This window comes from Scomber scombrus, chromosome 11 (genome assembly GCF_963691925.1).
Source record: "Scomber scombrus chromosome 11, fScoSco1.1, whole genome shotgun sequence".
Classification (NCBI taxonomy): domain Eukaryota; kingdom Metazoa; phylum Chordata; class Actinopteri; order Scombriformes; family Scombridae; genus Scomber; species Scomber scombrus.
This window is the reverse complement of record NC_084980.1, coordinates 515353-543008: the sequence shown is the minus strand read 5'-3', so window position 1 is coordinate 543008 and position 27656 is coordinate 515353. Positions and strand designations below refer to the sequence as shown.

Genomic DNA, 27656 nt, shown 5'->3' with positions numbered 1-27656 from the left:
CTGCGGGCATTGACTTATGTCAGCAACATGCAGACATGTAGGCAGGGAGTGAGGGCAAGACTGGAGCTGAACTTTCCCCCATCATTATCACAAAACACAAGCACACTTTTTCCTCGGACTGACTCCAGGCTGAGAGAGAAAAAGTAAGGGCTGAGGGCATCAACAAGGTATTTATCTTGAATACAGCCTATGGTGTTCTTTGAACTCCAGTAGTGCTTCTGCATTATGTCGTTCTGTGTGTGTGTGTGTGTGTGTGTGTGTGTGTGTGTGTGTGTGTGTGTGTGTGTGATTGTAGGATGTCATATACAGTATAAGCAACTATAAAGACTGTAATCCATGATTGGCATAAAACAGACATAAAACATAACCACAATTTCCCTTTCATGTTCCTATCCTCTGCTGCACTGTAACATGTCCTGTAAAAGTGAACAAACAATTTCATTAGTATTGCTTTCAGTGTAGGTTTGTGTCTGGTGTTATTAAATCGCAGACCTTCACTAACAATGTCATCCATGCACTTGAAAAAATGACGTTTAGGTGTAAACATGAATGGACAGATGAGATGTGAACTGACTGATTCATTCATTGGATACTTGTGGTGACTTGCATCCTATAGGTGTTACACAGAACCACCTGAACCAAGCTGTCCTTGGAAACTGTTTGGAAAAGGGCAGGCACTTTCAAAATGTATTTAGCGGGTCTTACCTTGCAAGGAAGCTGGATTTGTGAAACTTTACAAGAATTCTGGGTCATTTGGACACAAGTGTATAATTGAAGCCTGACCAAAAAAACAGCTGACAAAATGTATTCTTGCATGATCTAGTGTCGTGTTTTCTCTGCCATTTATCTGGGATTGAGTCACAATGGCAGCACACTGTATACGTTACGTCCATATCGACAGTAACCTGACACCCACACAAACATGTATGACTTCCTGCCAAGATTGCAGAGCACCTGTCACCTGCCATAAGGTTTAAACAGGAAATATTCCTCTGGAAGTGGGAGTTTAAAATCCAGCAGACAGGGGGCTTTGCCACGTTCCTAGTTCACCGTTACTACATGTTTGGGTTTACCAGCTCTGTCCAGCAGACTTCCCTGCCACCTGATCCAACTCAACACTAGATGGTAATCAGTTGAGTGTACAAAATATACAGCCCAACATCTGGTGATAGAACTACAAAGTCAATCATCTATCTTTGGCCTAAAGTGTTCTGGTACCAGGTACATTTATGAACTACCTTATGCTCAAACATGGCCATTCTCTATGCCACTCAGGTTCAGTCACATAGCAGGGGGACTCGTAAGTATCCCCACACACAGAAAAGAGTCCAGCCCCTCTCCAGGAGTTTGAGCCAGAGCTGATGCGTAAAGGTAAGCACAACTTTATCTAGTTGATAGTATTCAATATTACATACAGTCAACACTGTCATGAATCGTAATGGACAAGTAGAAAACAAGATGTCTTGTACGATAATTGTACGTGGAGGAAGTTACTGTTATATTACATACCGCTACATTTCACAAGATCTTTAATGAGGAATGACACTTAAAGCTTAAAGCCTTATTCTGATGTTACTTATGGTAAATCTTTGCAATCAAATGTTTAAGTCTATGGGCCTGATTTACTAACATCCCAAATAAAGGGTACTAAATGGCGTGCACAGTGCAATAGATTGCGCGTTTAGTTAGCAAGGTGCAACAGGGTGGAGACAGCAGTATTTAAATGAGGGTTTTGTGTCTTTATGGAGAGTTTGGACGAGCAGAAAGCTGCAAGAACAAAATGAAATGTGATCAGGTTCTAGTGGAAGAGGTTAACTCATATATTGAGTTATAACTAAAACTAATATTACCAGAAAAACCCACATATGGGAGAGTATTAGTGACAAAGTCAATGCTGTTAGTAAAACCACAAATATTACACTCCAAAATATTAACATGGGTGGAAAAACTCTGTCCTGTCATTGTGCCTTCGTTTCCTCTTTACCACAGTAACAGAAGTCATCTGTGCTCAGTGCACAGCTGGTTAACAGCAAAATTACCTTCAGGTTTGGTCAATCACAATGCGTGTGCTAAAATTTCATATTTTCATTTTCTCCTCTTTGTATTTTGCACACTGGGGTTAAAATATTACATATTCATTATGGCAACCGTACTAAATGGACAGTGTGTATTATTTTGCACATTTAAAAGACGCAAGCCTCAGTGCTCTGTGTTAGTAGATCAACTTGCACATTTTTTTGAGGGTGATGTCAAGTTTGCACACATTTTTACACATGTGTAGTAAATCAGGCCCAATATGTGTTCACATGATTACCAAATGATCTTGGACAAACTAACCGTTGTTATTACTTTTGAAATTTTAGTCATTTGCTATCACCACATTTGGACCCAGTTAAGAGAGATACCTAACACTCCCTATTTATGATCGCACTCGATCCACTACTTCACACTACAGGATTTTGTCAAATAAATGTTCATTAGGCAAACCTTGGGGGTATGGTAAAAACTTGTGATTTCACAAATGTCTGTTGCCTGAGTGTAATGATGGAATATTTTCCCCTTAGGTCTACATAGAGAACTTTATATGACCAAATCACAGATGAACATACAGAGTTCTCCGGTCACGAATGGGACTAAAGGTGGAATTATTTTTCTCTGAGCTGCACATAAATGAAAGTACACGGACTTGCTCTGAGACATTTGGCTGTTTCTTTAATACTTGTATGCAGCACATTTATGTTTGTTTTTGTCTCCTTTTCAGTCCAGCCACCTGACAAAACTGAATCCAGCAACCAGCTAGCATTACGAATAAGTCTAGACTCTAGACTATGCATTGTTTGCATTTGGACTTGTGTGTTTCTTTGCAGTCGCAAAGTGTACCCATACCCATAACACCCTTAACTGGACATTCACAGACATGTTTACATGCATCTTCAGGGGAACCACAAATTCAGCTTAAACTAATGTTAGTTAGAACCCCTGCTTTCTATACGAATACAGACCTGAGTGTGCAGGGACTGCCAATGACTCAGCAGGTGTTGAAAAACAAAAATGCTTAGTAATATCTAGTGGGAATCAATGCTTAAGTTAGAAAGTGGAATACAAACATAACCTTTCAAATGTTGAATGTTGCAAAGGAACAGAAAGCTTAACATGCTTATATAGCTCTAAGCTGTGAACTGTATTATGGAAATGTAATAGTAGTTTAGTTTCTGAATTCATATCAAATTTTGGAAGTAGCAGTGTTTTAAAGACAGTGTTAACAGCTTGAACAAATCAAGTGTTGAAGCACTATCAGACAGCACCATTCGTGATATGTAATATAATATTCTATGACAATATTTTTTAACTTTGAAGATTTGACCAAATTTGATTATTTTAATGCAAATTATTCCTCCACAATGACATTCGATATTTGAATATAAATTCTTGTCTGGATGGAAAAGCCTATGAATTAAAACATTACAGAGCACAGAAAGGGTATATGTTGGCTGACATGAACAGGTTGATAAAATATTTCTTCAAATAGGCCAACATTGATCTAGTATATCAGCAAAATGCTAGTGTAACCATAATGCTGTATGAATGAGTATACTTGAGGGAATATATTTTATGTATGCATCTACCCCAATCACTGTGTCCTCCACTTTATTCAGTAATCACACAGTCCAAGGCCTTCAATTAGTAATTTACTCCTGTACTCCGGCTTAAAGATGGAGTACAGGACTTGTGTCTCCCTCTTCTGGCAGTGAGAGTAAAGGGGTGCACTCAGCTGTGATTACCTGCCAGTAAAAAATAGATATGCTGTGATGGTCCACCAGCTCACATATAAGGTGCCGATTGTAAAATCTCGGTTACAGTTTTATATCTGATATATTTTGAATATTTAGCTCACTTTTCTCACATTTAGCAAATTTTTCTTTCATTTAAGTAAAAAACAGGTTCTATATAAATGTTAAAAATGTGTATACGTAAAAAAAAAATTAATCTAAATATAAATGTTAAATATAAATGTACATGTTAAATATATGTGTAAATGTTAAATCTAAATCTAAATGTTATTTCTTAATATAAACGTTAAATCTAAATCTAAATGTTAAATCTAAAAGTTTGATTTAAATCTAAATGTTAAATCTAAATGTTAAATCTAAATCTAAATATTAAATCTAAAGATAAATCTAAAAGTTTAATCTAAATCTAAATGTTAAATTTAAATGTTAAACAGGTTGCCAAGTGCAAAGCTAAATATTAAGAAAATATGCAGATTATGTAGGTCAGCGCTCTGGTCCTCGCCCCTTGCAGTAGCCTCAGCTCACACAGCCCCACCCACACTACTGACTGTGGATCAGTAGCTGAGAGCGTAACTCCGCTGTGATTAAGGCAGTCTTCATTTTCTCTCTGGAGCTGTTAATAAGCCACTTTATTAACATTTAATGTTTTTTCAGGTGAGAAAGTAACTATGTAGGTTCCCAATATGTGCTCAGTTTATCCAAATAACGCCTGTTTGTAAATCTGCTGCGACGCTTTCGGACATGTGAAAAGCCAGCCGGTCACCTCAGCTGTCTGCAGGACTCTGAGGGCGTGTTCAGACCTGTAGTTTGATTGTTTGGTCCGCAGGCAATAAATTCTTACAATGTAGCATACAGACTTTGGTATATGGTTGGGTGTCACATATGCATATTTTTTTCTAAACGAACCAAAATATGTAATAGTTGAGCTGACGATCTTCTTTGTTTTCCTCTTTTGTTAACCTGCGCAGAAGAAGAAAAAAACACTGGACATAGTGTAGTTTTGCTGCAAGCCAAATTTCAGACAGAACATATATATATATATTTATATAATATAAATATAAGGATTGTCAGCGTTAACGTGTTAATCTTATTAATTCCTCCTCACTGACTCACTAACTGTCTCAGATTGCTGTTATAATGGAACTCTGTAAACTGTGCACAGTGCACAGCATGTGTTCATATGGTAGGAGTCTTGTTGCTGCTGTCATATTCCTGCAGTCTGCACATTCTGAGACTTTCCTTCCAGTAGCAGATTTGGATATGAGAAGTCACCCAGGGCGGCGTCTTACTGGGGGACACGGAGCACACACCGAAAAGGAAAAAAAAGATACCCTTTCTATCGTTTATTTGCACATCATGTCTTCTTTTTATAATGTCATCGAGGTTGAAACAACTAACAAGCCTGTTTTGACAATGTAAGGAGACGAAAGTACAAATATTTGTATTCAAATGTCAGGAGGAAAAGTAAAAAGTCATCAGACTAATAAATACTCAAGCACTGGCAGACTGCACATCGGGAGCACCGGGACAATTCCTGGTGGCCTGATAGTCAATCTGGCCTGACTTAAACAACAAACAAAAAATGCTCTCTCTGTGTCTGCTGCATGGAGGGTTCAGCTCCGCCCCGCTGAGACAGAGGAGAGGAGCAGCTAACGTTAGCCTCTGCTATAGTTTGCTGTCACTTCTCGTCGCGTTGCTCTCCTCTACTCTCAGAGAGTCTGTTCAATGCAGGAATACTACTACTTTATTCCTCCTCAGTGTTCTGTATAAAAGGTCCGGACACTGAATGGCGGACAGAGTTGCTCCGTCAGTAAGTGGCTACAGGACGCTGTTGTGTTAGCTGTGGTCGAGCGAGGTAGAGAGTGAGTGAAGCGAGGGAGACAGTAAGAAAGCTGGTGAATCAGATCAATAAAATGTTATTTTCTGATTGTTTCACAGCGGTTACATTCAACAGCACAAATAAACTTCCCCACACATCTCCACTAAACCCTGCAGCTCAGCCTCAAACTTCTTAATCTGAAACACTGGTGTGCTGTTTAAAACACAGCAGCAGCTTTAAGCTGCTTTAGTTGATTCAGTTTAGAAAAAGCAAAGTCTTAATGAAAGATCTTCTTTATTTCCATCTGTAAAATAAATCAACTCTGATGCTGATCCACTTCTAAGTCATCTGGAAGTCTTTTATTAAGTAAAGACAGTTTAGTTCTTTAAAGAAACACAATGCATAGTTGAAACAATGTGTAAAAAGATATTTACGGAAAAATGTCAAAATCTAACAGTATTTTATGTTCCTCAGAAATGAACTAGTTGAACTTAGATAATCACTTATGCAAATTAAATATGGACATTAGTCTTTTTTGATGGTTTGTTTGTTCTCAGAGTGCACCAGAATGATGCATTTGACTTAAAAATGTCCAAAAAAATGTCCAGGGGAGCATGCTACCAGACTCCTCTAGAGGGTTGGACTGAGATCTCAAAATTCTGTGGGAAACACTGGGCCACTGGATGTGTAAATATAAAATTAGACGTTAGTGGCTCTATTTCTGTTGTTCTTGCAAATTACTTTTATTTTATTGGCAATATGTTATAAGTCATAATAATTAAAATAACTGTATCATGATGTATATGATATCTGCATGAAAAGAGTGCCCTGGAATGAAGTCAAATTCCCAGCCTGGATTATTGTCCCAGTCTGTCACTGTACTCAAGTAAAGTACAGATACCTGAAATCTTTACTTAAGTACAATAATAAAGTACAGATACTTTGTTACTTCCCTCCTCTGCTCATTTTTGGCGAATGATACGGTTTGAAAACAAGGAGCAGCAGCTATTGGAAAATCATCTGATGATTCACTGGAGTCACCGGAGGACGCTTATAAAATAATACATTCATATTTGTGTAAAGCTTATGATATCTGTACACATACAGCCTCGCTGTTGTTCTGTCAAGTAAAAAAAATGAAGCTTCACTTTACATTCAGACCAACACATGTGGCAGCTGCACCTGCACCAAAATGAATTATATCATATATCAAAATGCTACACAGCTAGCGGTAAAACACCAAAGAGCTGCACAGATCAGTTCATCAGAACATTTTTTCTCTCAGATGACCGGTTGATCATCTCAGAGTCCTGCAGACAGCTGAGGTGACCGGCTGGCTTTTCACATGTCCGAAAGCGTCGCAGCAGATTTACAAACAGGCGTTATTTGGATAAACTGAGCACATATTGGGAATCTACATAGTTACTTTCTCACCTGAAAAAACATTAAATGTTAATAAAGTGGCTTATTAACAGCTCCAGAGAGAAAATGAAGACTGCCTTAATCACAGCGGAGTTACGCTCTCAGCTACTGATCCACAGTCAGTAGTGTGGGTGGGGCTGTGTGAGCTGAGGCTACTGCAAGGGGCGAGGACCAGAGCGCTGACCTACATAATCTGCATATTTTCTTAATATTTAGCTTTGCACTTGGCAACCTGTTTAACATTTAAATTTAACATTTAGATTTAGATTAAACTTTTAGATTTATCTTTAGATTTAATATTTAGATTTAGATTTAACATTTAGATTTAGATTAAAACTTTTAGATTTAACATTTAGATTTAGATTAAAACTTTTAGATTTAACATTTAGATTTAGATCAAACTTTTAGATTTAACATTTAGATTTAGATTAAAACTTTTAGATTTAACATTTAGATTTAGATTAAAACTTTTAGATTTAACATTTAGATTTAGATCAAACTTTTAAATTTAACATTTAGATGGACCAAGGTATGTTTTATTAGTTTGTTTTCTGGGAATAATTGACACGAGAAGAAACCAGAAACAGTTTTTGTAACTACTTTTGGCGTCTTTGCTGTGAGATAATATGGTTATATATGACATTTAATTTTCCAATAACTAGTGCAGTGGACGTTTACAGACTGTCAAAGTACACCCTGCCGAAGACTTCAAGGTTTTCATCTTCAAAATAATCATTTGATGAGTTATGGTCACTCAGCTGCACATGAACAGACAATAGCCTACAATAAAACGTTGCATAATCAAAACAAAAGGTTAAATGCCGATTTATCACGCAAGAGTCCCCCAAAGAGTCTTTTCAATAATGATCAATTATTGAAAGCTAAAGTGTTTATAATACAGTCATATTTCTGTCGACATTGTCAAACGGAAGAACTTTTATTTTGAAGAGTAACGGGGAAAAAAGCACAGTAGCCAATCAGAGGAGCCGCCCACCAATGAAACGAAACATGGAGTGGTACATTTGTTTTTGGTGATAGGAACAGAGAAAAAGAAATTGAGCTGAATTTCCGATTTTCATTTTTTGCCCCAAAACTAAAAAACAAACTGTTTCCTTGATTTTCGAAAACCAAAAAACAACTTGTTTCTGTTTTCTTCTTGTGTCAATTATTCCCAGAAAACTAACTGATAAAACGTACCTTGGTCTAGATGTATATTTAATATTTAGATTTATATTAAACGTTTAGATTTATATTTAACATTTACATTTATATTTAAAATGTATATCTATATTTAAAATTTACATTTAACATTTATATTTAACATTTATATTTAATATTCATATTTATATTTAACATTTATATTTACATTTAATATTTATATTTAACATTTATATTTGATATTTATATTTAACATTTACATTTATATTTAATATTAACATTTAAGATTTAGATACATTTTTTTTACGTATACAGATTTTTAACATTTATATATAACGTGTTGTTTTACACAAATTTCTGTCTTAAATGAAAGAAAAATGATCTAAATGTGAGCTAAATATTCAAAATATATCAGCTATAAAACTGTAACCCAGATTTTACAATTGACATCCCATAATCAAAAGCTTATATTTGACGATCCACCAGACCAATGGGATTTTTCCCAGCATGCCTGATGGCCAGTATACCACTGGCCATGACCTACTGTTGTGGCTTTAAAACTAGAACAATGTTTCGAGTGTCACACAGCCCCATGAAATGACTCGTTTCACTATTAGAATGATCCATTCTGACTTTTAACATTTGGAAAGTCTGGACATGACATGAGATTTAGAAACTCTGTATAATGTAAAATACAGAGAAATGTATCTGGCGGTGATAGATCAGCATTGTGTGAACTTCCTCACTGATTATGGTTGCACAGTGCACCTTCCAGAGTGAATTCTAGTTCAGTATCAGTTTTGTCAAGATGTCAGGATGTTTTTCAATGCTTCTTTAAATAGAGACATCAACACTGTGACATAGGCTTTTCTCAAAGTGGGCATTTTCACTTGTAATTGAAAACTAACAGTGGTGTGCAGTCAGGGGCAGCAAGGCTAGCACTGCTAGCCCTGTCAAAAATGTATTTTTTCAGTTTGTTCCATAATTAAAAGGTCATTCTGAAATGTATCTGGAGTCAATTACTTGTTCAGTATGCAACTTTATCCAGAAAACGATGGTTATATTTTGTGGAGCTCAAATCTCCTATGTCCTATAAACGCATCACAGCTCCTTTCCTCTGCTGGGGCCAGCAGTAGTTGCATTGCTAGCCTCTGATCGAGCTGGACGCTGCTATTGGATGTGTAACGTTGAGTGACCGTATCATCAGCCAATCAAATGTTGATGTGTTATTGACAGAACGCCCTAAGGCAAGCAGAGTTTCTAGTGCTGGTCTGGGCGTCCTCATTCAAATGAGCTTGTCTGATTGGCCCATGGGCAGGTGCGTGATGACGCACTGTCTGTTATTCTGGAAAGGTGATGGCGGTTGATTTAACAGCAAGATCTGTAGATAAAGATATGATTGCGGACCTGCTTCGGGTGACTTTTTCATCATGAAGGATCTAAGTCATCAGTGAGTGCTAGTTTTTTTTTTTTTTACTCTGGACCAGATTGGCGCTGCTGTTGGGCTAATATCTCTCTCTCTCTCGGATTTTGGTGCTGGCCCTGACTGAAACACCACCGCACGCTACTGCAAACTAATGATGTCAGCGATGGCTCTGCTCCATTTAGGTGAGCTATTAAGCCATGCCAGTGAGCCAGCATGAACAATACCAAATGCATGGAAATAGAACACCTTAATAGCCTAACTAACAATTCGTGTCACTTTATTCAGTTTAAGTCAAACATCATATTCATAATTGTGATTTTTATAATTACTTGATGTTTGATTGCTAGCTTGTTGTCCTAGTAGGCTATTGGTAGTCTCATGAGAAAACTACCAGGCTATTTCTCATGATACTGAGAAAACTAGTGAACCATGCTGAACAGATAATCAAAACCAAATCACCTGAGAAGTAATGCAAGGAAACATTTTGGTTTTAACACCATAAATAGAGAAAAGAAAATGCTTTTAAAAAGCTTACATTACCACAACAACAAATCTGAAGCCACCTGCTGCCATTTTTTGTGATTTTTATGTTGCTTTTTTTTTTGAACAGAAGTAGCTATGATGCCCACATTTTTTATTCCGACATAGCTTTGATTAGTCAGCTGTTTCTCCAACTAGGAAAATTGAATTGTTGGAGTAATCAACGAAATGGGAGGTGATTCAATGATCTAGAACCAGGCTACACCAAAATGGAGTGCTTGTCAAATGTATGTTTGACAAATGAAAATGTTCACTTGGGGGCCCTTTCTCACATTGTGAGTCACATTATGGGTCCTCGGACAATCGTGGACAGGCTTTGTCTGTTAATTTATACAGTGTCCATAGAGAAACCTTTAATCACAGTTTTCATACATGTCCCCTGTTTGTTTATGACTGTACAAGTTTTATTCCTTTCTATTCTTTGTGTTTTAAACCTAGGAAAATGTTTTCTTATCTAGTTCATGACCAAACTGTCAGACTTTCTCTTCCATCCATCTATACATTTTGACAAGTAATCAGTTCAGCCTCAAGATCTCAGTCTCTAAACCTGTGAGAAATGCTGGTCCATCAATCAATTCTGAAACTTAGGGCAATTGGTCTGTAATTTATTGTACATTCAATCCACTGTAGTGCTTCTCCTAAACATGCGAGACTTTTTGCGTCTCTCTTGCCTGCTTGATGCTGTACAGCCACTTAATGACTCTTGCATTGCGCTCAACAGCTGAGATACCATATGGAACTCGCTCCCCGACCTCCTCCTCGTCGTCCTCACCCTCGTCCCCGTCTGATAGCCCGTCGTTAGAGGATCGTCGTGACCGGTCACAGTCAGAGGAGATCATGGAAGCTGATCGGAAGTTCAGGCTGACAATGTCGGAGTTGGCCCGTGCAAAGTTCTCTGGACCAACTGCCTCCAGTTCCTCTGGGTCAAGGCCGCAGTAGTTAAAGAAGCGTTCCACATCAGCTCCTGCCCGGGCATACCGGTCTGAGAGATCAGATTTAGACCTATGTAGTGAGGAGCGTCGAGCCACCATTGAACCAAGCTCCAGGTTGGGATCAGTTGAAGGATCTCCAAAATCACACAAGAGTGACTGAGGGGTAGTATTGTCACAGGCTGAGGGGGACAGAGTTGGACAAGGAGGACGCGCCAATGAGAGGGCAGGGGGAGGGAGGGAAGCAGGGTTTGGTTTCGGAGGGAGAGGTGGAGCCGAGGAACTGCTTGATCGGGCCGTACGGAGCGGCTTGCCGTTGCAGAGTCGCAGGAGGTCAGAAGAGGAGTGGGAAGTGAGCAGAGGCAGCAGCTGGGAGCGGGAATGATCCTTAACTCCTGCTTCACTTCCTCTCTCATCCAGCACTCGTCTGCTGAGGTTGAGGTTTCCTCCCTGCTGTGGACTGCGACGTCCCCCACTGTTGACTGGAGGGACCTTCAAGGAATGGGAGAAGGATCGCAGGGAATGTGAGGAGCTTGGACTCTGTGCAGAGTCTAGTGGTTGCTCATTAAGTGTCATTGTGGATCGATAGGTTAATGGCATCCTAGGAGTAGAAGACAAAAAAATAAATACATGAACACTGTGAAGTAGGACAAGGCAGGAAGACTGAACAATTAAAGTGATGACTGATTCAGAGACTTTGGAGTTACACTAACATTAAATTGAATCCAAATGTCAAGACCCCCTCACCTCTTTTTGACACTGGATTAGGGAGGTTGTGTAGGACCATTTCTGTACCTTTCTGAAACTGACACTCTAACATTTACACCCACTTCGTACCACGATTGGACAGCTGTGTGGAAGTAAGAAAGGATCCAGGCTTGAACTTGCCTCTCTAGCTTCCTTTTTTATTCCTGATACAACTATTACTGTCACGTTTTACGTGAACAACCGAGTGCTGCACTATGGCTGTCTGTGAGAGATGTCACTCCCTTTCTATGTTGACTGACTTTTCACTCCACCTTTCGATAGTAGCCATTCTAGACAACTACAAACACTTTTGCAAAGTGGTCAGTTCTGAAAAAGCAACTGAAAGTCCACAGGGGCCTAGGGCTGTCCAAGTTCTACATTCATCAAATCATATGGACTCTGCCCTTGCAGACTGCATGTGCTGAGCTACACGATGCCTAAATAAGCTAAGAAGTATGCAAGTTCAAATAAAGATAATGACATTAATTTTCCCATGTCAGTGGCTTAATATTCTATCAGTTCTTTAAAGTTTGGTTCACAAGAAAGGATTATCTAATAAGGAAAACCGTGTTTCAAAATTGATCTATTTAATAACTTTTTGTAGCATACACAATTTTTTCTTTTCATACTGCCATATTAATATATTGCATTTCATCCATTTTATAATTTACTGGTCATTTTTATTTAGATTAAAATGTATATAAAACAGTAAAGGAACTTAAGAGAAACACACATAACCCTTTTCTTAGAAATCCAATACCAATCTGGTATGAGGCTCATGTCCTGATCAATCAGACTATTACTTTTTCATATTTTACTCCTATTTGGGGCTCCTATATGTCAATTTCAAACCAGGGAGACAGGATATAGGCTTAAAACACCGAATGGATCTTGGGCTCAAAAAAGAAAGAGATTTGTTTTCAGTGAAGGCAATTTGATGTCATTCCAACAACTAGTGCGAAAATATAATTATTAATTTAAAAAAAACAACCCTTTCAAATTAGGAGTTTCATATATTTGCAAATTAAAACTACTGTGCTACTTTCTGACATTGAACAGTATACAATAAATCATCTACATGTCCATGTTTTATAACAGGCTCTTAACAGGTTTTAAAAGAAAACTCACACTCTTATTTGTCTGCCTGGATGAATGGCTTTCAGTTAGACATCACACAGTTGAACAGTGGGAGAAGGCATGCCTCTTGGCTCAAACTCCAACCATAAACTATAATATATTACATCCAATATAAGTGGTGGTTTAGGACATACATTACACCTGTCAAACTGCACCAGTTCAACCCTAATATTTCCGACAGTTGTATTAGTTGTAAAAACAAAACTGGTACCTTCTTCCACTATGTGGGAGTGTCAAAAGCTCCAAATATACTGGAGAGAAGTTCTTGACCTGGTTTCTGAATTGACAGGCATTGCTGTTTCTATAAAGGCAGAACAGTGTCTACTACATATATATCTTAAAGATTGCCACATAAATGCAAAGAAACGGAAACTAATAAATGTTTGTCTTTTACAAGCCAAACAAGTAATAGCTTTAAGCTGGAAGGATTGTGAGAGACCACATTCTAAACAATGGATCAAAGAAATGTCCTGCACTCTGGCATTAGAAAAACGAACATACAAAGTAAAAGGCAAAGCTGAAGAGATTTGAACATAGTGTAACAGTTTACCCTGATGGTGTCCAACTCCTTGCCATTCCACCTGATGACCTCATCAGCACAGCACTCTTAGCTCCACCCCCGAGCCCATCAGAACCTGCTCCTGAAGAGGAAGATGAGTTCAAGAGGTTTTTTAGGATCTCTAGATTTAAATTCCCCCGTTTACTGCTGCTGCTGCTGCTCGCTGCACACGTGTCTGACTTGGCGTTGTTATTGGACGGTTTGAAAGGTATCCCACTTCCATTTCCGCCTCCACCAATTCCAGAGCCCCTCTTGGACAGAAGGGTATGACCAACGGGAGGCTTGGCCAGAACAGGTGGTTTGATTGGCTCTTGCTTGGCGTTGATTACCTCCTGGCTCTTGACATACTTTGCCTTGTCAGCTTCAAGTCTTTCAACAGCACTGAGGCGCTTTGGGTTAGGTTCAACCTAAAACATACACAGTTCAAAATTATGTGAAATATCTTCACTATTACTTTTCCTCTCGCTCTTTGTACATATCCAATCTAACAGAATTTCTCTCAGCTATTTACAAATACATATTGTATTTATTATATAAACTTGTGGTTCCCAACATTTCCCCTACAAAATTAAGCAAGGTCTGCCCCCGTCACATGTTGCACATGAGAATATGCTATAAGCATTACAACAAATAGCCATTTTCCCTTTTGAGAGGCATTTGCATAACTTTCAAAAGCCAGAAGAGGTAAAACTAACCATTATGTCATGAGAAAAAAAGGATAAAAGTCAGAAGACATGATTTCATTACATTCATCAGGAGGGAGACTAACGTTCTAAGTCACACATTCAAACACTGTTGGCGCAGCCATCATGCAATTTAGGGTAAACCCCAAGCACACATCGACATGTCGACTGGAAGAAGCAGGAATCTTACTGCTGATCTTCTGAGTAGTGGAGGACTGCTCTACCTCCTGAGCCACAGCCCCCTAGGAAATGTATTTTTTACCCTGTTAATTATCTTACAACTTCTGTGGTTTATCTTGTGACTCCTTGAAGGGGTCTCCAACTAACTGATTTAAACAATAATTTATCATAAAAACAAAACACAGATATTCCTGCACACACAGCATTGGTAAATGGGTCAAGTAAAATTTACCCAGGAAGTAGCTCTGCAAAATGTTATGGACAATTACAACATACAATTTCTCCAATTGTTCTTTGTTCACACTGAATATCTGTTATTTCTGTCATTTTACACATCATCCCTGTACTACAGTAAATGTATACTGTACTCAGTCTTATTATGGTCTTTAGTGGTTCGTCTGTCCATCCGTTGAAGGAATGAAACATTTGGTACAAACGTCCACTTGTACTTAAGGATGAACTAATCAGAATTGCAAGGCAATAATTCTGGTTTAATTTTATAGTGCAGATAGATAGATAGATATTATAGTGTATATGGGTCAATGACATGACACCATTTTGTTTTGGAGTCATGTGGTATGGTAAAATTTAAATGGGTTAAAATGTGAATATAAACGCATGAATATCTTGCACACCTTCATTTTTTGTAGGCCAAGTATAACATTTTTGCTTTTAATCCATTTTGAGAGAATATATGAGAGGATTATGGCAAAAATGTCAAAGTGGTGTAACCATAAAAACAGCAAATAATCTAACTTGCTTAAAACCCTCAAATTCTAGATAAAACACCATATCAACTATTTTGGCATGATCTTACATTATCTTATTATAACTCTGTATATTAAATACAGGTAATGGAATACAATTGTTCTAATATTAAATGTAATCTATGGAATCATGTCAAGTCAAGTCAACTACATGAATAGTAGTGTAACCACCATTTAAGAGGCCACTTTGTTAAAATTGTGAAGAAGGCCATATAACAGGAAGTGGTTTTACAGACAAGGACCCCTGATGATCACAACTGCTGCCTGACACGGTTAGAAGCTCTTAACAATTACTCATAAATGGATGTTTCTAGGACTTCGTCAGGTTTGCTCAGTTTACATGTCAAGTGGTATTACTGTAGAAAAACATTGATAATTCATAAGAACCATAAAAATGTTACTTTTTACACTTGAAATATTGAGACCAAAGCCATGTGCTTACACAGGTGTCCATTGTAATGCCTGTCAAAGTTGATTTTAAAATGAAATGTCTAATGGTGTGACCGGTTACACCATTTGAGTCCAATTAAAACAGTTTGAGGACAATTTTGTCAAATATCAGTAGCTATGTTGCTAATTTTGTTAGATATCAACTGTTTATTATGCTAATTAAAAATGTATTATAAAAAACCTACTTTTGAACATGTACAGTTGCTTTAAAATGCATAAAAAATTCATTTAAAGGAGCAATGTTACACAAACATTAAAATGTACATCTGTAAAATATAATTATTTACATTTCTGCCATTTCAATACCATTATATAATAAATATAAACAAAACTAACACAAACAAACTAAACAAATAAAATGGATTTTCCCAATTAGATGCTAACTTCTAACAAGGAAAAACTCGATCATCACAGAGCATGTGTGAAAGCTAATGCTGCTGCATGAAATAACTGGGTGGGAAGAATGTTGTCACCTGGCCTCAACCTTTATAATATAAGACAGAACTTCTAAACTCGCGACATTCAAAACTCATGATGGAGAACTGGTACCAGTTTATCTCGCTCTCGCTCTCCCTCTCTGTATCTTGACTGAATTTACAATATAATACAAGAGTTTACCCTATAAATTCTTGTTGTCAGATGTTCCTTTTTTGAAACTGAAATGAAAAATGTTTTTAAACCGAGTTCACTGAGCCTTGTTGACTGCCATATTTGATTTTCAGTGTCCATTTCGTCAACAAACAATGGTGTTTGACTGTAGAAGGAACATGGTCAGGCAGTGTATCAGATTTTTATGAAAGAATACTGGTTACATCCATTGATGCAACCTAGTGTCCAGTTGGTGCAAGCAGTACTTTTTCATAAAAATCTGATTATAGTATACAGGGAAATAATATGGATTGAATGTAATCCACTATAACACTATGTTTAAAAAAAATAAATTATTTAATATGTATCAATCTGTAGTGGTTACACTATTTGACATTTTCAGGAGCATTCAGTCTTTTTTTTGTTTTTAATGGTGCAAACGTCATTTCAAATGACATAAAACCAACAAAAATACAAAATGTACATTTTAACAAACCTGATGCTACTTTTAAGACAATTTTAAGATATTTTTAAGTGCTCATCTTACCAACTCTCATTTGTCATTGACCCATACAACATTCTACTTTCAGTTTATTCTATATGTTTTTAATGTATTCAATTTCAAGTAACTTTATAGTTGTCTTTGTCTATTACATTTTGAGTTTTACTTATTTTCCTTTTTGCTGTATCATTGTACACTTAACATCACAGGATAACAGCAATGCAGGCTGTAAAGTGTTCAAAAATGTGCCTAAATGCTTCACCTTGACTGAATAAAAGTCCCTGAAGATTCAAAACATTCTGACTCGTTTACAGCCCTTATTGTATCAGTTCAAGTTCTACTATAATGTGTACAGTATGCACACAGTTACACACATGTTTGTATAGCTATCTTACTGAGGACATTCATTGAAATAATGCATTCCCTAGCCCCTAAGCCTAACTTTAACCATCACAACTAAATGCCTAACACGAATCCTTACACTAAATTGAATCTAAATCTAATTCTAACCTTAAAACCAACAGCCCTTTGAAGGTTTTTCAAAAAGTGAAGACCAGACAAAATATCCTCACTTCCCAGGTATAAATCTCAAATTGGTTCTTATAATGATAACCATACAAGTACATGCATACAAACACACACACACACACGCACACACAGCTGATTATACAGGGATCGAACAGTACCTGTCTCCTGAAGTAGTCAGGGCCCTTGTTAAGGATGCGGAGGGGTACAGTGGAACTGAAGGGCGTTGCAGGGCCAGCAGCCTTGCTATCTGGCAGGGCTGGAGCCAGTGTCTCTGTAGGCATGGCAACAAGGCGACTGGGGTGGCCGGCCGTGGTGGCAGTGGGTGTGGGGGGGTCGATAGAGGGCGGGGGCACTGGAGGACCCCCAAAACATGAAGACACAAGGTGAAGAAGAGAAAACCTAGAAAGAGAGAAACCACCTGGCCCTCCACATTGTTTGAGGGGCCCTGTGTGATTAGGTCTGACTCTGGACAGGGGCTGGGGCTTCTCAACACCTTAATAACACTACTGCCTTGTAAAATACTCTCTTTTTGTTAGCATTCCTATCACTAAAAGAACTAGCTTCACTAGTCTTTACTGGGAGGTCTCTTCTGCTCTGTGATGTTCCACTGACCAATTCATTAGGCAAAATAAACACATATATGGATGGAAAATGAAAGAATGAGTGGACTGACAGAATGTAAGGGAGTGACCAGTGTTTTCAGTACTTCCATAGGGTTGATGAAAAAACAGAGGATGGTGGGAAAGGAAACCCCCACAGCTTCTCCACCATCCCTTCAGCTCTCATTTCAGCTCAGCACACTATCTGAAATAGAAAGAAAGAAACAACCAATTGGGGTAGAGTCAGGCTGTAACATCATTCAGGTAGCAACAATAGCAGTAATAGCTAGCAAGACACACACACACACACACACACACACACACACACACACACACACACACACACACACACACACACACACACGATCTGGATATGGCAGCGCCACTCAGCCTTCCTGCCAATGTTCCCAGTGGCCACTCGTGGTATTGAAACAAAACTAAACAAAATCTCCTGTGACCCAAAAAGCATTTGCCTGTAAAACTGTTCAAGTTTTATAAGTGTATGGTAGGGGGTGCACTGCTCTTTGCAGTTGCGTGCTTGGGTGGAGGCATTAAGGATAGTGATGCCAGCAAACTTAATAAGTTGGTCAGGAAGGCCAAATCTGTGGTTGGGCTGGTGTTGATAGTCTGGAGGTAGTGGCAGAGACAGGGACAAAATCAATGCCATCTCTGACAACTTCTCTCACCCACTCTATGGTGAACTGTGGCTAATGGGCAGCTCATTCAGTCACATACTAATTCCACTAAAGAGCAAGATACGGCACCATCATCTCCATCCCACCCCCTTAATCCTCCAGAGGAACATTAAAACAACTGACAGAGGAAAATTGAATAACATTAATTATCTAATTAAAATTTCATCCGTCAAAGGGTTGGATATACACTCCTAAATAAAAAATGAAAGGAACACTTAATAATCACAGTCCGCTTAGAAAGCACAAGTGATTGTGAAACAATTTCCCCTGCCTTGGTGCAAATGAAAGCAACAACAGGAGCAATGGAGAGGCAAAAGCAAAACAACCCCCAAAAGGGAATGGTTTTACATGTGGTGTCCACAGACAATTGCTCTCTCCTTATCCTTCCTAACTGATTCTTATTTAGTTGTAGAAATCTCATGACCATTATATCTCCTAAACTCCAAAGTCATGATGTCACCATGTGTAACTCCATTATAGCGCTAAAACTACACAGATGCATTGTAGGAAAACAGTGCTAACAACATAATAAATATATATAGAAGAAAAAGGGTTAATAAATGCTAAATAAACCATGTGAATATATTTTTATGTACATTTTTCACTTGTTATATATGTTTTATATATTTACTTTGTATATACACAGTGTTTTGGAAATGTAAAGTGCTTTAAAAATAAACTGTATTATTATTATTACTGTGCAAAAGTCTTAAGCCGGATTTCCACCGGGTCCGTCAGCGGCACGTTACAGCTGCACCACAGTTTAGCTCCGTCCTCTGCCCAGCGTCAACTCACACCGGGAGCGTTACAGCAGCGGAGGGTGCCTTGCGAGCCAGCAGTATTCGCGAGATCCCGAGAACTGGGTGTGTAAAGTCAACAACAAGAAACAACTGGTTACTCTGCTTCTCGGACGTGAAAGTAGTTCATCTTGTCATCTTTCCTCAATTTTCTGCTTTTACCATGGGTAAGTTTGCTAGTCAGTTTCTATATTTGTCTGTTTTTTTATTCTCCGAGACCCTGTGATTGATTGACTGCTGACCTGGGGCCACCGGTTATGACATAATGTGGATGTGAGGTTGTGATCTGCGCATTGTGTTTTATTTTGAAAGGGGACGGAAGTTTTATTATGCCGATTCTGTGTCTGACAGCTCCGTCCTCTGCCCAGCGTCAACTCACACCGGGAGCGTTACAGCAGCGGAGCGGTGCCTTGCGAGCCAGCGGTATTCCCGCGAGATCACGCGATAATCGCGAGACTGCGAGATCCCGCGAACTGGGTCTATAAAGTCAACAACAAGAAACAACAGGTTTCTTTGCTTCTCGGACGTGAAACGAGACCCTGTGATTGATTGACTGCTGACCTGGGGCCACCGGTTATGACGTAATGTGGATGTGAGGTTGTGATCTGCGCATTGTGTTTTATTTTGAAAGGGGACGGAAGTTTTATTATGCCGATTCTGTGTCTGACTTCCTGTCTGGTGCAATCTGCTCTGTTGAGCTTGTCGCGAGTTAGAAACGTGTCCGTGAAAAATAGAAATGCTGCGGATTGATAGTGCTGCGGCGCGGAGAGCCGCTGCTGGGACGTTGCTGAGACGTTGCTGAGACGTTGCTGACACGCTCCCTGTGGAAATACTCTCATTGAGTATAGTGGTACCTATCAGCTCCGGTGACCGCGGCGCAGCCGTAACGTGCTGCTGACGGACCCAGTGGAAATTGGGCTTTAGGCCACCACCATCATACAATCAGAAAATACAGGAACTATGAACACCAAATGTAACATTAATTATTAAATATTATTATTAATTAAGGTTAAATTCCATTTAGGTTTAAGAGAGCCAGGTTCCTGCTATTACTCAAGTGTAAGGGGAGGTCACACTAAACACCTGCCACTTTAGCCAATAGCAGCTGTTTTCTTTTCCATTTTCTTTTCATCAGTTTTTTTAATACAGCATATACATTTCCTGTATTTTCTGGTTGAATTCTAATTAAGAGACTGAAAAATAATTATATATGGTCATTATTAGGGGTGTCATGATTCTCCAAATCCTTGATTCGATTGTATTTCGATTTTAAGGTCACGATTCAATTCGATTCTCAATCCTTTTTTTTGGTCCTTTTAGCACAGATGCCTATGCCATCTATAGACTAGTCATGAGTGATATAATCTCCATCAGTTGTTTGTAATGTATCACACTAAGGCCTTACTGTCAAAATTAAATAGTTTATTAGCAATATAATGTAACAATAACTTGTTTCAGCAGTCAATTGGAAAATTACTGTAAACGAAAGAATCATGTAGTGACACTTTTGTAACTGCAGTGTTCAGTCTTCATATTAGATGATATTCAAGTTCACAATAAAACTAAAACTAAATTAAAACAGCTGTTGGAGTCATATGCTTGATTTATGTGATTTATTGTTAAGTCTGTTTATTTGAGGCTGACATGACTATTCTTAATTGACAGGTGACTGCAGCACCTGGGTATATTAGTGTTGGCTAATGGGGCCGGCGTAGCTCTCGGTTTGGGCACGCATACAGTTTTAGACCGCTGCTAAGTGTTGATTTTTGTTTTTGTTTGAACGAGTGGAAAAGAAAGAAGTGAACTGAGTTGATCTGTCTGTCACTCCATGCTGCGGTAAGCAACCTAAGTTTTTGGAAATAAATATATTGAACCAGAGAAGAGTGTTTGGATTTCCTGGTCACTGACAGCGCTGGAGCACGTCGGACATGGATGCATGTAAACCGAGAAACAAGAGCATCTTTTATTGGAAAAGATAGCGGCGCGTGTGAGAGCAAAGCGTCCTGATAGCTCTGTGTTGCTGCTTATTAGACCAATCACAACCCTTCCCCCCCCGGACCGACAATCAGTTTCGAGTTTTGAGGATATGTAATACTAGTTCAGTATTAATTTGTGTTTGCTGCTGTTTGATTTGTATTTTTGGGACCACTGTGTCCGTGTCTATGCTGTCCTCCGAGGAGTCAGCATAATTGTATGTTAAGCTGCTATGTTATTTCGCCTAGTTCAGTGCTATACTATCGTGGGGGAAGGTGAACCTTCAGCTTTGCTGAGTAGATAAAGCCGCCAGAGCTTCACTGTATTGTGCCTTATCTGGAAGCAAAGTTGCTGCTGCTTCTCCTCTACAATTGTGAACCGCTGAACCGGCACACTACCTCGGTTATTCTTTCAAGCTGCTTGTGGATTAGGAGGACCGTGTGTTGGTGCCATCCGAGTCAGTGTGTGGCTGCTTATCAAGTTAAAGGATCAGCTAACGCGGGCACAGCCACTTAGCTGTACCGCATTTTAACTGTGGATAAGACCGCCATTTCACTCCCTCCGATCCCAAGACCCCCCCGTGGGTCGGATTCCCTTTGTTCTCATCTTTCCCTGTCCTTTTACTAACCACACACATACACTCATGCATTCATAAACACGCATCACACGGCTGTTGATGAGGAGGCTCGGGGTATAGCAATGCTGTATCCTAGTAAACCTTGACCTCGGCCACGTGGGTTGCTGCGTGGCCGAGGTCTTGCGGAGTTGTTGAAGGACTGACCACTACTCGGTGCCACTGTGTAATTTGAGTAGCGGAAACGGCCACCATACTTCCCACACTCCTGGACACGCCCACTCGCCCACACACACACACACACACACACACAACCTTCCTATCTCTCACACACCCTTTTTGACAAACACACTCACCCCTTTACACACACACACTCACACTCCTTCTCTAAAACACACACACACACACACAATTGATTCTTGTTAATAAATTGTCATAGATTTAAAGAGAAGTTTCCTTTGATTATTGTGTATTTGTTATTGTGATAAGAGGCTGATCAAAATAGTCAGAGCTCAGATCTCACTCCTTCAATTTTCTATGGTTTATTCTTTATCAAGGCTAATTAGACTGTTTGGTTGTTGTTTCCGGTGGTGCCCCAAATTAATAATTAGAAATAGATCATTTTTAAATTTCCTGTTAATAAGTAATAATTACTTTTATAATGAATAATTAAATCCAATTGAGCACCTATGGGAAGTTATGTAACAGTGCATCCAACACCGCCAAGTACCATCACAGACTGTCTAGGAGGTCACTGATGCCCTGATCCAGGTCTGGGAGGAGATCCTCCAGGACACTATCCACCGACTAATCAGGAGCATGCCCAAATGTTGTCAGGAGTGCATACAGGCACACGGGGGCCACATACACCACTGAGTCACATTATGAGCTGCTGTGATGATATTCACCTTGGATCAGCTATGATTTAAATTTTTCACTTTGATTTTTGGTGTGATTTTGAATCCAACCCTCAATGGGTTGATGATTTTGGTTACCACTGACCATTTTCACGTCATTTTGTTTGCAACAAATTATATAATGTACATCAGTAAAGAGTTCACACTTGAATAATTTGTTCATCAAGATCAAATGTGTGATTCAAGTGTTCCCTTAATTTTTTGAGCAGTAGATTAGACAGCAAGTGAACACTCAGTTCTTGAAGTTGATGTGTTGGAAGCAGGGAAAATGTTCAAGCTTAAAGTCTGTGTAAAGTAAGAATAAATATGTGTTCAGAGTTTGACATACCACAGAAGAGTGTGTTGTTAACCACACTGCCAAATTTGAATCATTAAAAAAATCGCAAATATATGAAATTAGGCTTCAAAGTTGTGTAAAAATCAGCCTCTGTCTCTACTCCCAAACGCTGTTGGCGTGCCCGGCGAGTTTGCTGAAACCCCGCCCCCTACCAAGTGTCACCTGTCAATCAGAGTCACCACCTCTACCCGAAACATGGACGCTACGTCTTAGAGCTTTCTGCCGCTTGCTCAGCGGCTAACTCGACGGGTAACTCAGCTAACTGGCTAACTGTAGACTGTAGTAGTAGTAGTGTTAGATGTAGTAACAACAACTTGCCACTAGGCAGGTTAACCACTGAGGAGAGCGGACTCACGGTCTTATTTAGTAGGGGACGAGCCAAGGTCACACAGGTACGCCACTACGTCACGGAATACCTGTTTATTGCAGGCTCAGAAAATCAGGAAAAATGAGAGGCTTAGAAAGAGTTTAAGGCTCTATCTCCACAATTCAGTACTGCATAGTTATCAGCCTTTTCACATGTTTTCTGTAACCATTTCCCAACATGTATAATATGTTTAGAAGTAAATCAATGAATTGACTTTACACAGACTTTAAGGATCTGAGCAACTTTGACAAGGGCCAAATTGTGATGGCTAGATGACTGGATCAGAGCATCTCCAGAACAGCAAGTATTGTGCGTTCTTCCCAGTATGCAGTGGTCAATACATGGGTCAATGACGTATAAGGATTTGCAACAACTCAATTGTAGAATAATAAAAACAAGCATATCTAATGCAGTAGTTCAAACATTCAGAATGTTGTGTACCTGAAGATCCATATTATACATTTGAAATTAAGTGATTTTAGTGGGTTTTTCAAGATTAATTGGTACTGGCCTTAAAAAGAGTCATGTGGTGCGACCATGATTCATCTTGAAATAAATTAATTTACTTAACACGCTTCACATCTTTTTTTTACAAGTTTTCAGTAATATAAAGTGTTTGGAAACAAAGTATTTGCATTTTTTTTAAAGTTTTGTAAATGATGGTCTTTTATTTATATAAGACATTTCAAGATGAATCATGGTCGCACCAAATGACAGTGCCAATTAATCTTGAAAAACCCACTAAAATCACTTTCAAATTGTAATATGGATCTTCAGGTACACAACATTCTGAATGTTTGAACTACTGCATTAGATATGCTTGTTTTTTTATTCTAAAATTGAGTTGTTGAAAATCCTTATACGTCATTGACCCACATATCAAAAGTGGCACACAGAACGACAACCAATGGCCCAAGGAGCACTGATACATGTAGGACATGAAGGCAAGTCCATCTGGTCCCATCCCTCAGAAGAACTACCGTAGCATAAATTGATGAAAAGGTTAATGCTGGCAATGATAGACAGGTGTCAGAACACACAGCACATCGCAGCTTGTTGTGTGACTGCAGACCGGTCAGAGTGCCCATTCTGACCACTGTGCACCACCAGAAGCACCTACAATGTACATTAGTGTCAGAACTGAACCATGGAGCAATGAAAGAAGGTGGCCTGGTTTGATACATCAGGTTTACTTTTAGATCATGTGGATGGCTGGGTGTATGTTTTTAAACATTTTGTTTTGGGCTTTTTTTTCTGCCTTTATTTAGGTAGTTACTAGCAGAGAGGCAGGCAGGAAACAGGGAGGAAGAGAGGGGAATGACCTGCAGCATAGGTCTCTGGCTGAATTCGAACCAGGGACGATGTGGCATGCGCTCTAACCACTCGACCACCAGGGCGCTCTGTGTGTGCATTGTTTACCTGTGTGTGCACCATGATGAACTGTGGGAAAAGGGCAAGCTGACAGAGGCAGTGTGATACTCTGAGCAATATTTGGTTGGAAAATCTTCGATCGTGTCATTCATGTGGATGTCACTTTGATATGTTCCACCTACTTATACATTGTTGCACACCGAGAACACCCCTCCATGACAATGATATTCCCTAATGACAGTGCCCTTTTTCAGCAAGATAATGCACCCTGCCACACTTTTGCTATATTCTACATTTCTGCAGATAATTACATTGCTCAAGCATTCCTAGCTCTTTCCTTCCTTTGGCAACTTCTTACTAATCTCACAGTTGTTAATTACTCTAGCTCAGTAGTTAACTTAACAGCTAACTTAGCTTAGCAGTTAACAATGGTTTATGTCTCTCCCTCTTGCTCAGTGTGTCATATTTTACTATTCCACTGCCTCCTTTAGTGATAATGACACATGTAATAAATGTAGTTTATTTGCAGTGTTGGAAGCAAGGCTCAGTGAACTGGAAGCACGGTTCTGCACCATGGAAACCCAATCGTTACCTACGGTTAGTCAGCCCCCCATAGCCGGTGTGCACTGACCTAACTTAGCTCCTACTCCATTTGTAGTTCCCGAGCTTCCATGAAACCAGAGTGGCTTGGTGACTGTCCAAACAAAGCATATCTCTTAGCAGGGGCCCATGGTTCACCACCGACCAATTCAAGTTTGTAACAGGTTCTATGTACTCAGTGACATATCTGCTGAGAAACCAACATAGATCTGGAGTTGGCCCCAGGTGGATCGGTTAAAGTGCAAAACTGAATTTCACTGTACAACTGTACTACAAATTTAAATAAAACCTTTTGGTTCCACCCCTTTGGTCACTGCCGTTATCTACCATCCTCTTCTCTTAATGGGTGACTTTCATATCCACATTGCTGGACATAATTCCTTGAATTGATAAAAAGCTTCAACGTCACACAACAGATCAAGTTCCCCACTCACAGCCACAGTCACATCCCTGGATCTGGTCTGCTCCACTGGTCTTACAACACATCAAGTTTCCAGCCTCAACCTCAATATCTCTGACCACCTAGGTCACATTGACTAGTGACACAATTACAATGGACATTGACATCCCTATGACCCATCCAAAAAGATAAATGAATAAATAAATTTGTATTTATATAGGAACAAGTCACAAAAGTTATCTCAAGGCACTTTTCACATAGAGCAGGTCTAGACGTAATCTCTCTATATATTTTCTTTTTCAAGATACACAAAAAATCTCCCCCTCAGCTCTTTAGTGTTAGTTAAAAGTTAAATGTTTTTGTCAGTCCAGTCTAACTTCTACTCATACCTCATACACTCTGTCTCCACTAACCCTACAGCTTTCTTTTCCACAATAAACAAACTTTTCAAATCCAAAGATAACACCTCCAAATCCTCTACCCTTTACAGCAACCCGACCCCCTCCCCACCTCTCTCTCCCCCCTCTACTACTCAGCCCTTGTCTCAGTTCTCCCTAACGGAGCTTTTCAACCTTATGGTAGGAATGAGAAGCTCCAATTATGTTCTAGATTTTAAGGACCGTCTCCCAGCTCTCTCCATACCATCAGAAATCATTAAATTCCTCTTTCCGCTCTGATTCAGTCCCCTGACACTCATACAGGCTGCCGTCACTCCTGACCTGGATTCAACCTGGATACCCTCAGCAATTTCTGGCCCATCTTGAATCTCCCCATTTTGTCAAAAATACTGGAATGTGTCTGTGTGACTATCAATGCAGCGCGTATGAGAGCACAACATCCTTACAGCTGTGTGTTGCAGTTTCTTAGACCAATCCCCCCACTGGACCGACACCGATCGCGCCCCCCTTCCCCAACCCAGTGTAATGTTTTATACATAATTTATACTGTATAGCGTATATAAGTAGTCAAGGAATAAGAGGCAGTTTACCATTTGAAAGTGTTGCAGTTTTTGCTGACAAGCAAAATAAAGAGATCATTTTGGGAGAAAAAAAAGTTGTTCTTTTTACGCACAAAACACGTACCAAACCAAACCGAAACCGTGGCCCAAAAACCGAGTGTGAACTGTGAGAGGGATTTTTCAACAATGAATAGGGTAAGACATTAATAATATATCAAAGGAAAAAACTAGAAACAATTTTAAAATGAGTGTGTAGTAAATTGACTTGTTCTTGTTGTTACTTGATTTTTATACATATTTTTAGATACGTTATTTATTTAAATACATATTTATTTATATTTATACTGATTGTAGCTGCTACAAGGATTGCTGCTGAATGAAATTTCATTGTATCTCGTGTGCAATGACAATAAAGCTTCTTATCTTATATGATGTGACTTGACAGTGACATTCTAATTAACCACTTATATTGGAGTAATTTAAATCTTGTATTTATTTACTGTTCATTATTTGTTTGCATTTTGATGACATGTAGTTCTTTAGCTGTAAGTATTTAAAGAAGTGTTTTTTAGGGATTTGATATCTTTGACATAATTGTTCAAAAGTAAGCAAAACTTCGTACTTTACTTCGTAAAGGTCCATCATTTTCTGAAAGCCTTTTATATTCCATGACCTAAATCCTCCATCCTTTTTTCCAGGTGTAAACTGTTCATTACCCCAAATAGGAGTAAAGAGAGACAATAGGGGCAGGTCACCTATGTGTTTGTGTGCAGCATGCCAGACTGAAACTGTATTTTTAATAAAATTTTTAATAAAATTATTATTATTATTTTTTTTATGC

General features: G+C 39.0%; 2 protein-coding genes across 2 annotated transcripts in view; one reads left to right on the top strand and one right to left on the bottom strand.

Moving 5' to 3' along the window:
- Positions 1–27656, top strand: part of LOC133990351 (leukocyte cell-derived chemotaxin-2-like) — a 337858-nt gene that overhangs the window by 75843 nt on the left and 234359 nt on the right. The gene's annotated exons all lie outside the window — the stretch shown is intronic.
- Positions 10321–17507, bottom strand: fam110b (family with sequence similarity 110 member B). The gene is made up of 4 exons (XM_062428483.1): positions 17385–17507; positions 13520–13935; positions 11298–11686; positions 10321–11222 (listed from the first exon to the last, which is right to left on the bottom strand). The coding sequence occupies exons 1-4, from the start codon at positions 17505–17507 to the stop codon at positions 10795–10797; spliced, it is 1356 nt and encodes a 451-aa protein (XP_062284467.1). The 3' UTR covers positions 10321–10794.